This window comes from Ciona intestinalis, unplaced genomic scaffold (genome assembly GCF_000224145.3).
Source record: "Ciona intestinalis unplaced genomic scaffold, KH HT001142.1, whole genome shotgun sequence".
Taxonomy (NCBI): Eukaryota; Metazoa; Chordata; class Ascidiacea; order Phlebobranchia; family Cionidae; genus Ciona; species Ciona intestinalis.
This window is the reverse complement of record NW_004191463.1, coordinates 1-15723: the sequence shown is the minus strand read 5'-3', so window position 1 is coordinate 15723 and position 15723 is coordinate 1. Positions and strand designations below refer to the sequence as shown.

The window sequence follows — 15723 nt, the reverse complement described above, 5'->3', positions numbered from 1 at the left end:
GATCCCCCTGGGTGTCAAATATGACATAATGTCAAACATAATATTTATAATCAATACTTTCCTCTTTAAGGTTGGATTAATTAAAGCAACGAAGGGAAAGAACTTAGCTGCAAATGACAGTTGTTAAAACGTATATAATTTATTCTTTAAAATAATCAATGCAGCTGATGATACAGTGCAAACTATATATAACACGCAACATTAAGTTACACCAACGTATGGTTGGTAACGACAATATATTAAGTTACACCAACATATGGTTGGTAACGACATTAAGTTACACCAACATATGGTTGGTAACGACAATATATTAAGTTACACCAACATATGGTTGGTAACGACATTAAGTTACACCAACATATGGTTGGTAACGACATCAAGTTACACCAACATATGGTTGGTAACGACATTAAGTTACACCAACATATGGTTGGTAACGACATTAAGTTACACCAACATATGGTTGGTAAGTTGTAACGACAATATATTAAGTTACACCAACATATGGTTGGTAACGACATTAAGTTACACCAACATATGGCTGGTAACGACATTAAGTTACACCAACGTATGGTTGGTAACGACATTAAGTTACACCAACATATGGCTGGTAACGACAATACATTAAGTTACACCAACGTATGGTTGGTAACGACATTAAGTTACACCAACATATGGTTGGTAAGTTGTAACGACAATATATTAAGTTACACCAACATATGGTTGGTAACGACATTAAGTTACACCAACATATGGTTGGTAACGACATTAAGTTACACCAACATATGGTTGGTAACGACATTAAGTTACACCAACATATGGTTGGTAACGACATTAAGTTACACCAACATATGGTTGGTAACGACAATATATTAAGCTTACCCCCCTTCCTCCCGTTCCCACGCTCGGGGTTCCAAACCACAATGTTACCGAGTGAGGTTGCTGTGAGGGCTCGGCCTGATGGGGTCGTCTGTAAAGTAGCCATGTTTTAGGTGGTCAGTAATGAAAGTAACTTGGACACCATGTATGTAACTTTGCGCATGGCGGGGCAACGACAGTGGTTATAACACAGGTGTTTTGTTTCACACACCTCGTGCCCGCTTACAAGTTACCACGTATGTAACTTATTTATCCTCGCATGGCGGGGCAACGACAGTTGTTATAACACGGGTGTTCTGTTTTATACACCTCGTGCCAATTTACAAGTTACCACGTATGTTACTTTATGGGTGATTGTTTTTGCCCAAGGCATATTTTCCCACAATGGTACCAGCGTTGAGCCTTGAACCCGGTATCCTCCGGTCTAATCCCAATCCTACCTGAAACACAGTTTGACTGAACAGCCCAATAGCTCGGTTGAAAACGGAGTCGGATAAAAACGGAGCGTGGTGTTTCAATGTTCCACTCTCCTGGAATGCATGGAATATTTTAATTTCAATAAAATTCCGTTCTAAGGGTTTGCTATGTAGGGTTTCAGATCTTAGTTTCAAGTTAGACCATACTCAGTTTACCAGTACCCTGGGTGTCGGCGAAAGTCAACTTCTAAATCCCAGTTCCTCGAACAAGAACGTGAGATTCTAGTTCTCATGACATGCCTCGCTATAGAACCTCACCCATATATCTAATATACACCCATATACAAACATAATACCCCCTCACACCACAACCTCACCCATGAGTAAAACACGACTTGTGAATCGCTGTTTGTAACAAATTGCTGGTTATCGTTTGGGTGGAAAGTAACGAAGGTTTGTAGATTCCATCGAGGGTTGATTTCGGTCGAAAATATGGGTTGTTCGACCGATTCCGTCCAATCCCAGATGCTTACCTGTGTAATATGGGGGTGGGATGTGTTTATTTACATGGAAAAATAAAATTCAATGCGTAATTCTGCCACTGAAACACAATCACCTACAAAGTACAATATATCATATCTTGGACCTACAACTTTAAACAAATAAAATTTTGACCAAACATTAAATTTTAACACTTACTAAAACATTAACATAAGTTGAACCGTTACGTTTAAACAAACGTATACTTTGTAAATGAACTTACAGTTTGTGGGGTTGTTGCCGATACAGTGACAATGTACTTTGCATCAGTTGACATGGCTAGAGCTACAACCCCACTTTCATCATGTATGCCGAATATGGTTTGGACGGGAATCCTGGACAAGAGAGTGAGTCGTGTATTAAACAAGATTTTAAAAATAAATTTATTTAATAATGTTTGTTTAACAACTCTGATAATCCTTCAGCAACAAACCGGCATCATAGTATCGTGGTTGGAACTCGCAACTCTTGGTCAAAAGTACCGGGTTCAAGGCTCGGCGCTGCTACCATTGTGAGCATATATGTCCTTGGGCAAGACAGTTAATTGTAATTATTCCAGCCTAGTGGTCACTAATTACGTGGTGTGCCAACGACAGTCGTTATAACACGGGTGTTCTGTTTCATACACCTCATGCCTGCTTACAAGTTACCACGTATGTAATTTATTTATCCTCGCATGGCAGAGCAACGACAGTCGTTATAACACGGGTGTTCTGTTTCATACACCTCATGCCTGCTTACAGGTTACCACGTATGTAACTTATTTATCCTCACATGGCGGGCAACGACAGTCGTTATAACACGGGTGTTCTGTTTCATACACCTCGTGCCAACTTACAAAGTTACCACGTATGTAACTTTGTGGGTGATTATTGTATTAATTATAAGATAGAAAATATCAAGTTTAAATAAATAAAGATTACAACCAACACACCCTGTGTAAGTATCCCATAATATCACGCAACTTCCTGGTCCCTTGTCGCCGGTAGCAACCCATCTCTTATCTTCACTACAAGCCATGCATGTTATCGAGTTGCCCTGTGAATAATTGCATGAATAAGTGTCAAAACTGTATGATAATGATAACTGTGATAATTTATACAACCCATTGGTGACCACTGGGTTAGAGCAATTGATGTTAAGTGTCTTGCTCAAGAACACATAGGGCCACACTTTTGCAGCCGGCAAGCCTTGAACCCATTACCCCTGGGCTAGAGGCAGACATGGTAATGAAGCCATGTGCCAGTATAAGCATCTTAGTGTAAATCAAGCACTAAAACCAAAATGTCTTGCCCAATGACACATGTCCACATTGGTGGCAGCATCGGGCATTGAACCCTTTACCCTGGTATGACACCAGTGTATGGCAGAATACAGTGCACATCAGACCTACTTACATGTCCTTGTAATATCTTCTGTTGGTTCCTTTTATAGTCGTACAACAAAGCAACGTGAGCCCCGGCATAAAGTATGATGTTGCGCGTACCATCTGTCAAGTTGATGGAGGGAACTTTTCGATTGAAACCAAACGTCCATTCAAGGTTCAAGGGTTGGTTGGATTCCTCATTTCTGTTGGAAGGATTTTGTTAATAATGTGAGGGAAACAATTTTAATGAGGGCATGAATGAATGTAACTTGTTTATCCTCAGGTGGGGGAGCTCTAAATCACAGATCTTTTAATGTAAGTGTAGAACCTCTCGCCATTATAGAATATTAGAACTACAATAGATATAAAATATTAGAACTACATCTGATATAGAATATTAGAACTACAATAGATATAAAATATTAGAACTACAAAAGATATAAAATATTAGAACTACAATAGATATAAAATATTAGAACTACAATAGATATAAAATATTAGAACTACAATAGATATAAAATATTAGAACTACAATAAATGCAGCACACCGCGTATAAAGTCGGAACAAACTGGAGTCATTCAACCCAACCAACAAACTTATTTATTTAAGGGGATTACAATAATGCTAAAGAATTTCATTTTGTTGATTAATATTGTTTCTATGTTATAACTACCTTGACAGCGAGTCACGAGGGGTCGCCGTGGTAACTTTCGATTCTTCTTCAGTGATCGGGGGAGGGGGCAGAAGTACCGGGTCGTCGTTATCATGTGATGGTTCATCATGGGGTTGTTCATCATGTGATAGTTGTTCATGTGATGGTGGTTCTTGTGGTTGTTCATGATCATTGGAGTCTTCATTCCCACCAGCAGAAGGCATTGGTGTGCTTACCTACACAACGCATGAACAGATAATTGGTAGGTTCATTTACAACATAATAGAGTCAGCAAAACTTTCCAAACAATCTAGGACTGACCGACCAGATATGTTTAATTAATTTAACTTTGGCCTTCACCAATAACTCAAGTACATCAGGTAGGTGAATATATATACAGAGAACCTGCATAACATTAATTTATATTAATGTCGAATTTAATCAAATAAATAATCAAAGAGAAGGAAATTATTGACTAAGCGGCAGTTGTGACCTGTTTTAACTTTTATTACATTTTATCTTCTCCTTACATTGATATCTTGTGTGGTTGGTTGAGATTCCCCACCAACTTCATGCATTTCAGGTGTTTGTGGTGGTTGTTGGTCATTCGTATCTTCATTCCTCTCCTGCAATTCATTGGCTTCTTGTGCCCCATCATTCACCTAAAGCAAATTGTATCCATTTATTTATTCGACAAATTACATTCATTCAATCAATTTAAGCAAGTTCCATACACCCTAAAACAAGTTCCATTCACCCTTCCATTCACCTCTTGCGTTCCTCCGTTCTTCCCGACCATCATCTCTGCATCCCCCTGGTTAGGGACTTCCCCTTCTTTAATACCGTCTTCTTCAACACCAGGTGGAGATATATACCCTTCGTTGTCACTAGGGGGAGCTGTTGCTGGCTTTCCATCTTGGTCAACTGAAGACAAAAAGAAAATTTTGAATAAAACTTGTTTATCCTTGCATGGTGGGGTATGACAGTTGTTATAACACGGGTGTTCTGTTTCATACACCTCGTGCCTGTTTACGAGTTACCACGTATGTAACTTTGTTGGTGATTGATTTTCTGTATAGATGATAATTTGGAAAACCCATTAGTGACCACTGGGTTGGAGCAATTGCCTTTAAGTACTCTGCCCAATGGCAATGACACCTATGCCCACAATGGTAGCAGCGTCGAGCCTTGAACCCATTACCTCTATAAGAATAATTCACCTTTATCTTGGCCTTCCACTATGTTTTCATCTTCTTCAATATTTGGTTCTTTTGGTTCAGAATCTACTTTTGTTTTATTCTCTGTTGGCTCAGTTGTTTCTAATGTTTGTTACAAAACATTACCATGGTTAGTGAGCTTCGTATGTGTTTGTTGTACATTAAGGGTATACATTAACATTAAGGTTGGCCTATTACATTAGAGGTTATCTCCCAAACTAATAGACCGAACATACCTAATTCAAACGAGAGCATGTTGCAGAGGTTTCTACTTACAAATTATCCAACTCAAAATAATATATACACCATAAGAAACTTATAGAAATAGACTCCATATTCCAACTTAGGTCCAAATGCTACAAATACAATGTTCACTTTGCCGTGTTGTTTCTGACCAAACTTGCACACTTTAACTCCAAAGATAAATAGTCCATTCTTAAAACACATGCTACAAATACAATGCCCACCCTGCTGTGCTTTGTCTTCCTCAGTTTCCCCTTCAACTTTATCTCCTTCTTCTTTATTTTCACTTTCGTCTTTTGTTTCTGCATTAATCTCATCAGCTACTGACGTTTCTTGGCCCACATTTTCTTCTGTTGTTTTCTCCGCCGTTATTTCTGCGTTAACGTCGGCTGTTCCTTCAACCACCGGTGTTGGGGGGATACTGGTTTGTGTTTGCTGCTCAGTTTCGTCTTTGTCTTCGTTTCCCGACATCGTTACCAAATCTTACCGACTCTTGGCGATGTCTGTATACAACACAAACGTACTTTACAAGTTACGTGTTTAAATTATATATTATACAGTTATAATGTTGTAAAAATCTAAGTATAAATAAAGACTTTTTATAAAAACAAAAATCTTTGAAATTGGCTGGGGCGGTTGCCATGGCAGCATAGAAATCGTGTAACAATATATAGAAACATTTTTAAAGGCCTGGGGAGCAGAATTGTATCGATTCTTTCATTACTTTAATACACTCTGCTTTAATAGTTATAGCTCGATACATAGTTAAGAAGATTTATTCTAAATGTTATGTTAGTTTAGCGATTGTTTTTATATTCAAAGTTAGTATTAGTCATATATCGATTTAAACTTTCCACTCGTGATACTGATGTAACAAATTTGCCATGTCATGCCGGGTGGTTTAAACTTATGCAGTTATTAGTATTCCCTTATGTGTTTGTGTTTCGTATTTCCCATTAATTCCAGTTTTTGTTTTTAGGTTCAATTTTTAACTTGATTTGGCCAAAACATCGTAATGTCTGAAAGGATAAACCCAGACCTTCAGAAAGAAAGAGACGCAGCAACTTTTGACGTTGAAGAATTGTCGGTTCTTTTGCACAATGGAGCACATGAACTTGAGAAGAAACGTAAACTTGGTAAGGATGAACAATGTAACCTCAGTATTTTAATCTAATGTGTAAATACAATGTGAAAATTTTGTCTCCTAAAATTTTATAACGACTTGTTACCATGTTATACCGACTGTTGTTGTTTTGTCACGCGAGGATAAATAAGTGACATTCGTTCCCTTCCACCCCCGCAGAGGAATTAGTGAGGAACGACCCAGATTATAAAAGTCTTCCGTTTGACTTCCTGTCACGTGAAGCTCAGTATGAGGAAGGTGTCCGTCGGAGCACGATCGCTGTAGCGAAGAAAGATCAACTTGGTTCGTTGATCGAAAACCATGGAGATCTTATAACTTACAACACGTGAGTTGTTTTGTTGAAATTATATGAAGTGTAGATATATAGGCGTCAAACTTTATAAACACAGGGTGGCAGGGATAGTTAGACACACATCCTGTGAAACAAATCTAACTTATTGGTTGTAATGTTTACTGATTAATGCAGTGTAGAAAATTCTAGGGTTGTTTTGCCCACCCTGCCACCCCAGGTTTGACGCCTATATTTAAGTCCTAAAGTTTACTTTATTTAAACCAACCAAGGCTGTCCCACAGTAAACTTCTATAATTCCTATATGGGGTATTTTATAAAGTGGTTTATTAGGACTATTAAAATAAATAGCAAAAATAGAAATGGGAAATCCGCCATAAGGTTTCTACTAAATAAAAGACAACGGTCTTTTTAAAACTTTTCTACTCGGCCACATTTAAGTAATCCCTGATATATGTTGTATAATTTGATTGGTGGTAAATATGTCCTTGGGCAAGACATTGTTCAAACACCGTGGTAACTAATTGTCAGCCATACAGAAACACAAGTACAGACATTCCATATACTAACAAGCTTATTTTATTTAGACTGTTATTTCATGTATAATATGATCTTTAACTAATTAAAAACATTAACATTGATATATTGGAAGTGTCTCAGAAATACCGTGTGTGGAATATTTTAGTGTTGACCATTTAATTTAAAAACTTATTTTTATTTGGAAACACTGAATGTGAAACCGGGTAGTGTGAACTAAATAAATTGATTTATAAAATTAAATTTTGTAATTTTCACTAAAATTGCATGAAATTATAATTTGCACCATAATTTCATACCTTAGCTTTGCATGTCTAGATAACAATGCATCTTCAGTTGCAATTCAAACATTACAACCAATATAAAACAATGTCTCTATACGGGGTGTATCGCTACTAATTAACTTTCGTTAATCACAATTTAAATAAACAAATATTTTCTTTTGTGTAAGTAATTCTTAGAAACATGATAGAGAAATATGGGACACTATGTGTATACGGTATCCCATTTTACCCCACAGTATATACTATGTATCAGAATTGGTGATTTTTTGTTTAGAAACGTTGTCTCCCCGAATGTAATGTTTGATTTGAACTACGGTATGTTCGTACCAACATTGATTGGTCAAGGTACCCAGGAACAACAAGCTAAATGGCTGATACCGGCGTTGCAACATGAAATAATAGGAACGTATGCACAAACGGAGATGGGCCATGGTAGGAACCTAACTTAATGCATTATTAGAGATATTATGGCCATATGGGTGAGGTTTTATGACCAGAGTTGGCCCATTACCCCAACATTGTATATGCACATTCTATTCTATATGGGTGAGGTCCTACAGTGAGGCATGCCATGGAACCTGGGATTTAGGCCAGAGTTGCCCCATTGCCCAAACACCCAGGGTGCTACCATCTAGACCCCACTGAGGCAGTTTATAGGTACTTAATAACAGAGTTTCTAGTATATAAGGGTGAGGTCTTCAGTGAGAAACGTAACGCTTGTTTCTCCGCAATAACTTGCATGTTGTAACAGCGCATCAATTACAATCATCTCGTTTTATTAATTAATTTCAACAAAATGCAATTAACAAATAATTAACAATTCAACCAATTAATCCAAATAATAAAGCAACATCGTAATACATTTCTACCCGGTCCCATCAACATTGGTATAACATACTAAACATAGCAGGTCCAAAGTCCACACACTGTGTATGAGCCACTCCCATATTAAGTACATTGTTTGCAGTCATGTGGGAAGGGGTAAAGCGGGCCCATTCAACCTACACACAGGCATGTTCATCCCTACCCTGGTGAAACAAGGTTCACCGGAACAAGTTGCCAAGTGGTTGCCACTCAGTGAGAATTATCAGATAGTTGGAACCTACGCACAAACTGAGATGGGACACGGTACATTGAAAGTTTGTTTTATGCGGCTGAGTGGTTAGGTGATTGCTTTGTAACCGAAGGATACCGGGTTCAATGCTCGGTACTGATAGGTGTGTGTGTACAGGGGCAAGACACTTGACGGGCATTGCTCCGAACCGGTGGTCACTAGTGGGTTGAAGCATCGGCCAACTGTGCTATAAATCCCTGGTCCCATGGCGTAACATTCTGTAAAACCTCACCCATATAGAATGTGCAACATATAAATTCCATGACATGCCTCACTACAGGACCTCACCCATATAAAATAAAAGCCATGAAGTTTATGATAATTTAAACTTATTTTAAACATAAACAATTTATCTTTGCTTAAATTACCTCCATACTACACAGATGTTTTTGTAATACTTATAGTTCCACCAAAGTGTTTAGAATACAAAGTTTACCAGTGTAGCTTCACCGTCATAAGAATGTGGTTTAGTAACCTTCCTACCCAAACAGTAATGACACAGCTAACATTGGCCAAACAAATCTATGAATTTAAACAAATATAAAAGTTAGCCAATTATTTGCCACGCTGACGCTCACCACACTTGTCACGTTTCACTTACAACCCCTAAATACAAGGATAATTTTTGCTGGCTTTTTTTGCCAGTCACTACTTTAGTGCATTTTCCATATCTCTGAAATAGAATTAACTTCACTATTAATCATTGTTAATAAAGTTACATACGTGGTAACTTGTAAGCGGACACGAGGTGTATGAAACAGAACACCCGTGTTATAACGACTATTAGTACCCCACCAATAAACAAGTGACACTCAATTATAGCTTATTAAAACCCACACCAACCCCAATAAATACAACCCTCGTTATAACTCCCTTCAAATCACCAGGAACCTTTCTGCGTGGGTTGGAAACAACGGCCCATTACGACCCGCACACCCAGGAGTTTGTTCTCAATTCACCGACAACGACGTCTATCAAATGGTGGCCGGGGGCATGTAAGTGACATAGATATCATATTATTGTGGCATAGATATCATATTATTGTTGCATAGATATCATATTATTGTAGCATAGATATCATAATATTGCAGATATTGTATGATGATGGGATATTGCCCAATATATAATTGCCGCTGCAGCCAATATACTACCTTGTGCATTGTTGTTAAGTACTTTACACATTCGCATAATCCGCACAGTGTTAATATATTGGGTGGGATATTTTATACCAAATAACCGCTGTATACCATGTTGGAATATCCCTGAGCATTATACTGCATTCACCAAGTACCTTGCATACATAGTTTGTCGCATATATTGTTTGTCTTTAACAAACAATACACATAAAGGTCACAAGTTAAATATCAATGGAAAGTTTGGATAGCACTGCATGGGTGTGGGGGTTACAATGCATTCACAATACTATCATGGTTGAATGTATTTATTGTGCCGCACTTATAACATTGATGTTGGTTACAAAATAAATATAAAAAAGACCCAGAACACATTCTATATAGGTGAGGTCCTACACTGTGGCAGCAATGGGACCAACCAGCATTATGCCATAGTTGCCCATCACCATTACCCCGATACCCAACCTAAAATTCATAGAACATATTTTCATACCTTCCGTGTATCAACAGTGGGCAAAACCTCCACGCACGCTGTTGTTCTCGCACAGTTATATACGTTGGGTAAATGCCATGGAATTCATGCGTTCGTCGTTCAACTCAGAAGTTTGGAGGATCATAAGTCTCTACCAGGTGTGTGTGTATAAGGGCTGTGGTTTATGTTGTGCTGTTATCTATAATGTTTGAATATTTGTGGTAATATTGTGTATGGTACTTGTATATTTGCATGGTATATAAGTGATATAATGTTTGTAAACGATAATTATGTCACATACGGTGTGTGTGATAGAATATAGATGTATTAATGTATGTCAATGGTAATGTATCTATGTTATAGTGTTTATAAAATGTGGTCATACATATTATAAGCTTAAGATATAATTGGTTTGTATTCATATAGATGTCAATTTTAAAACGGGGCTGACATCATATGTTTTAACACCTAGTTTTACCCTGCTGTTAGCTGTCTATACAAACAAACAGAGCCAAAGTATATTGCATTCACTACATTAATCAATGAGGTTCCCTATGTTTGACAACTATGAGTGTAACTGTATTTTAACAATGTCACCCCAGATTTTACCCAGCTGTCAGGTGTCTATACAAACAAACAGAGCCAAAGTATATTGCATTCACCACATTAATCAATGAGGTTGCCTATGTTTGACAACTATGAGTGTAACTGTATTTTAACAATGTCACCCCAGATTTAATAATGATGATGTCATAATAGTGTTTGTTACATAACCATCAACACAGGAATAATGGTTGGGGATATTGGGCCAAAGTTCGGGTACGGCGCAAACGATAACGGTTTCCTGAAGTTGAGCAACCACAGAATACCGAGGGAGAATATGCTCATGAAATATTCAAAGGTGATGTTTTGTATGGTTGGTAGTGGGTTGTTGTAGTGGGGGGGGCTGGGAATTGGCTCATCTCCCCAACATTGTATATGCACATTTTTACCGTAAAACTAAATATAATAGATAAGTCATTATATTAACAGCTACAGAGCTACACTCACGTAACCCCCCCCCCCTCATGTAGATTTACACTTACAGGTTGCGCCCGATGGTTCGTACAGCAAACCCCCCAAGTCCACATTAACATATGGGACGATGACATTCGTACGTGCCATGATAGTACGAGGGTCCGCACAAGCCATCGCACAGGGGGCGACCATCGCAATACGATACAGCGCTGTGAGGAGGCAGAGTGAGATGCGGCCTGGGTGAGTTGCGGGGTTATTGTTGGGGGTACGTGTTAATGTGCAAGGTAGTGTTTTATTTGGAAATTTGTTTCTGTTGTGTTTGTGGGTGAGAGTTTACCTGGTTGTTTCTCCCTCATTGGGCGATGCACTCTTTCAGTGTTATCATCCTTTCTGCTGGATCTAACTTAGCCAACTCTTCTATGAAGTCACCGTTATAATGCATTTTGCAAATGAATTGTTAATCGACTTAATCCATTCACGCCTGTCACCAATTAGATATTGAAGCATTTGTGGGTGCTATATCTGGTGTTGCAGAAATATCGGAACTTTAGAAATATTTACAAAATACCAAAATGTCTTCAATGCTAAGTTAATCTGACCTTTCACCAAAGTATATTCAATCGCCAGCGAACCAGAGCCCCAGGTCCTAAGTTACCCCACACAGCAGTACAAGTTGTTCCCACTACTTTGCGCGGCTTATGCTTTCCACTTTGTGCAAGTGAAGATGATTGAGGCCTACAGTGAAGTGACGGAACTTGTTAACAAGGGGGATTTCTCAAGAACGCAAGAGGTAAGGTGGAAACCTATGTTATATTGATGGGAGCACGGGGTTGGTCCACGAACCATAAAAGGCCAAGAAACAAAAACTGTCTTTTAGCTGCCTTTACCCATCTCTTCGTAGTTTAATTTAATGAAAGGTTGAGAAACACCTGGTTAGATAAAAGGATATTACACCCCCTGTTGATTAAATGTCATCTTCCTCTCACCTCTGACCCAACCCCACCAACCAACATTGTTTTCCAACCTCCCATACTTCTATGTTACATCCACCACTTATTAACCAAACAAGGTCGTGTTCAGAGATCTGTTTGTTGCTTCCAACACGCTGCATGTTTTCTTTTAAGCAAAACGGGCTGGCCATCTGTTCCAACAAAATTCTTACCACAAAATTTATTCGAGCAAAATTTGCTAAAATCCATTCAATGTCAATACATGTCGCACAACACAATTAAATAGTACTGACCTGGTCAAACCTCATGTAAGCATCCGTGCACTAATGTGCTTTTTCTCGTGCTATTATAAATTTTTTGAAAACAAATTATAAAAACCTTGTTTTTTTCTTTTGGATTTCTGTGTTTTCTGCATATGACAAATCACAATTATAAATCGTTGAATGTTGGATATTCACAACTACCTTCCCCAGCTTCATGCTTTATCATCTGGTTTGAAAGCTTATACATCAGCGATATCAAACACTGGTTTGGAAGTATGTCGCACTTCATGTGGTGGGCATGGTTACTCTTGTGCGAGCGGTTTCCCCGCTTTATACACAAACTTCACGCCATCCGTAACTTATGAAGGAGAAAACACAGTGTTGTTGCTACAATGCGCAAGGTAACGAACATTTTTATTAATTATTTTATTAATATCTAAACTTTGGGTATGTTTATAACTTGACGCTGCTACCATTGTGGACGTATGTGTTCTTGGGCAAGACATTTAACGGCAATTGCTCCAACTCAGTGGTCACTGATGGGTTGTCCAAATTGTCAGCCATACATAAAAACAATTACCCAAAGTTACATACGTGGTAACTTGAAGCGCCCACGAGGTGTATGAAACAGAACAGAGAACACCCATGTTATAACGAAACTCGTAATACTCCTTAAATTAACACCCGATTCACCTCACCCACCCCAGGTACTTGGTGAAATGCACCCGTGACTTGCGTAGCGGGGCAAAACTACCGGGCAGTGTTGCATATCTATCGTGTGGTTGTGATCCATCAAGTATAGGGAAGGACTTCACCAACGTCAAGACGCTCGATTCTCTTTATAAACAACGAGCGCTGGGGTGAGTTCACCGATATATATATATGGATTAGTTATATATAACCATTTTTGAATCAGTTATATTTATATATAAGCTTACCTTATGCTGTATAACTATATTTGATTGTTTATAATGTTTTCAAACATATTTGAATGAGTTCTGTTATAATTGTAAAACAGATCTCCCAACAGTTTTTATTTGTGATTTAAGGACTCACAAACTTTTTGTGTATGATCCCTTGTTGTAAAACATATGAAAAACAATTGTGTTATACACATATACATGTACTGTTGTGTTTCTATTAAAACTGACCAGTAAACCTGTGTTCAATGAACCCACAGAAATACATTGAATTGGTGGACCAACGGAATATGAAAATATGTATATAGATGAACATGCTCAAATGTGGTCTAACGGTTTTTAAACTTTGTTGCTATCTTTAAATAACATTTTAAAATCTCTACCTGAATATAAGTTTCATTTTACCCATGGTACTTCCCTTTACCTGCATTAACGTTAATCCAACCCATAACAGATTAATCAGGTTTGCGAGTGGCAAAGTAGACGCTTCAATGGACGGTGGAATGGACCTCGTTGGTGCGTTGAATGAATCGTCCGTACACCTTGTGCGGGCTGCAGTTGTGAGTATTTAACCGTGTTCATGTAACTTTGTGGTTGGGTGATTGCATTGTAACCGAAGGGTACCGGGTTCAAGGCTCAATAATGATAGGTGTATGTGGTCTTGGGCAAGACACATGAATTGCTCCAACCCAGGGGTCACTAATGTCATCCTGGGTGTTTGGGTAATGTGCCAATCCTGAATTAAATCCCAGATCCCATGGTATGCCTTGTTGGATTACAAAGTTTTACCAATATGTTTACCTTTAATAAAAGGTTTAAAAATAGAACTAACAACACATCATAGCCCATATAACCCCAACAAATTATAACATCTCGATCATACACCCCCACCCCAGGCCCACAGCCATTACTTTGTTGTTCGGAACTTCTTCGAGAAATTATCAAAGTTGACTTCGACCTCCCAACTCCTCATGGAGGTTCTACACCAGTTGTCGTTGTTCTACGCGCTTGACGGGGTCGCTCAGCATAGTGGGGAGTTTCTTGAGGTCTGTGATGTCATAATATGGTTTTTTGTAATCACGCACAGAAATGAATTGTTGGTTGTTAGACAACACTGGTTTGTTGCTCAATGCTGCCACCATTGTGGGTATGTGTCCTTGGGCAAAAACACTTAGCGACAATTGCTCCAACCAAGTGGTCACTACTCGGTTGTCTGAATCAACCATACTTAAAATCAATTACCCACAAAGTCACATACGTGGTAACTCATAAACAGGCACGGGGTGTATGAAACAGAACATCCGTGTTATAACGACTGTCGTTTTATTCACAACCACAAAACAGCCATTATAATTAAACATATTCATCCAGGATGGTTTATTGAGTGGGGAAGATGTGAAACAGATACGACAACTAACAGTGGAAATGCTGCCGAAGATTCGTGTCAATGCTGTGGCTCTGGTGGATGCATTCGAGTTTGGGTACGTTGGTGCAGGGTGGGAAAATAGTGTGCAGGGTGCGAAAATAGCTGTATGGATATGCTCAGTGAAAATGACATAATGTAGCAATGGTACAAATATAGTCATTTGAAAAATAGTGTTTGCTGTAAGAAGTCATAGTTAGCTGCAGATAAATAGCGTGGTCCGGAAAAAAAGGAAAAAGGCAAAATCAGTGAAGCGTAATGAGTATTTAATTAAAAAAAGAAAGAAGGTAATCCAAGGAATTTAACGAGAGTTACTAGTTTAATGTTTGTAAAATATTAATATTAACTTTTATTTCCACTGCGCCAGCGAAGATCAGAAAGATGCAAAAAGATTGAAAAGATTATAAAAACAGAATATAGCGATAAAACGACAGCCTTTTAAACCTGTTTACACTATGAATATCATACACTTATTATGCAGTGATGATGTCCTTGGTTCAGTGTTGGGAAGATACGATGGTAACGTTTACGAGAATCTTTTTAAATGGGCTCAGGATTCACCACTTAATAAAACGGATGTAAGTGTTTGGTTTGGTAATTCTTAACTTCTATCATAGTAATGTGGGGTAAGATGGGATGTAGTAATGTGGGGTAAGATGGGATGTAGTCTTGTGGGGTAAGATGGGATATAGTAATGTGGGATAAGATGGGATGTAGTCTTGTGGGGTAAGATGGGATATACTAATGTGGGGTAAGATGGGATGTAGTCTTGTGGGGCAAGACGGGATGTAGTCTTGTGGGGCAAGATGGGATATAGTCTTGTGGGGTAAGATGGGATGTAGTAGCACAATGATCCCATATTT

The 15723-nt window shown here is 38.4% G+C and overlaps 2 protein-coding genes across 3 annotated transcripts in view; one reads left to right on the top strand and one right to left on the bottom strand.

Moving 5' to 3' along the window:
• The window catches only part of LOC100184287 (cilia- and flagella-associated protein 251-like), a 13767-nt gene extending 7963 nt beyond the window's left edge, over nucleotides 1-5804 (bottom strand). The window contains exons 1-12 of the mRNA XM_026840150.1: nucleotides 5539-5804; nucleotides 5075-5173; nucleotides 4624-4778; nucleotides 4385-4516; nucleotides 3876-4090; nucleotides 3233-3404; nucleotides 2770-2873; nucleotides 2059-2170; nucleotides 1673-1828; nucleotides 1320-1409; nucleotides 788-970; nucleotides 104-107 (exon numbers count right to left, since the gene is read on the bottom strand). Of these exons, the coding sequence (XP_026695951.1) occupies nucleotides 104-107; nucleotides 788-970; nucleotides 1320-1409; nucleotides 1673-1828; nucleotides 2059-2170; nucleotides 2770-2873; nucleotides 3233-3404; nucleotides 3876-4090; nucleotides 4385-4516; nucleotides 4624-4778; nucleotides 5075-5173; nucleotides 5539-5785 (1669 nt within the window). The 5' untranslated portion in view covers nucleotides 5786-5804. The remainder of the gene's footprint in view (nucleotides 1-103; nucleotides 108-787; nucleotides 971-1319; nucleotides 1410-1672; nucleotides 1829-2058; nucleotides 2171-2769; nucleotides 2874-3232; nucleotides 3405-3875; nucleotides 4091-4384; nucleotides 4517-4623; nucleotides 4779-5074; nucleotides 5174-5538) is intronic.
• Nucleotides 5805-6291: 487 nt separating this feature from the next.
• LOC100186673 (peroxisomal acyl-coenzyme A oxidase 1) lies at nucleotides 6292-15480 on the top strand. Of its 2 annotated transcripts, none has more exons than XM_002119531.3 (14): nucleotides 6292-6450; nucleotides 6618-6783; nucleotides 8536-8696; nucleotides 9570-9677; nucleotides 10326-10445; nucleotides 11073-11188; nucleotides 11375-11544; nucleotides 11932-12094; nucleotides 12728-12918; nucleotides 13225-13377; nucleotides 13892-13997; nucleotides 14334-14483; nucleotides 14809-14918; nucleotides 15342-15480. In XM_002119531.3, the coding sequence occupies exons 1-14, from the start codon at nucleotides 6330-6332 to the stop codon at nucleotides 15463-15465; spliced, it is 1959 nt and encodes a 652-aa protein (XP_002119567.2). In that variant the 5' UTR covers nucleotides 6292-6329; the 3' UTR covers nucleotides 15466-15480. The 2 variants fall into 2 exon arrangements, with proteins under 2 accessions (XP_002119567.2, XP_026695950.1); XM_026840149.1 differs by lacking the exon at nucleotides 8536-8696 and adding an exon at nucleotides 7843-8000.
• The last annotated feature ends 243 nt before the right edge of the window (nucleotides 15481-15723 follow it).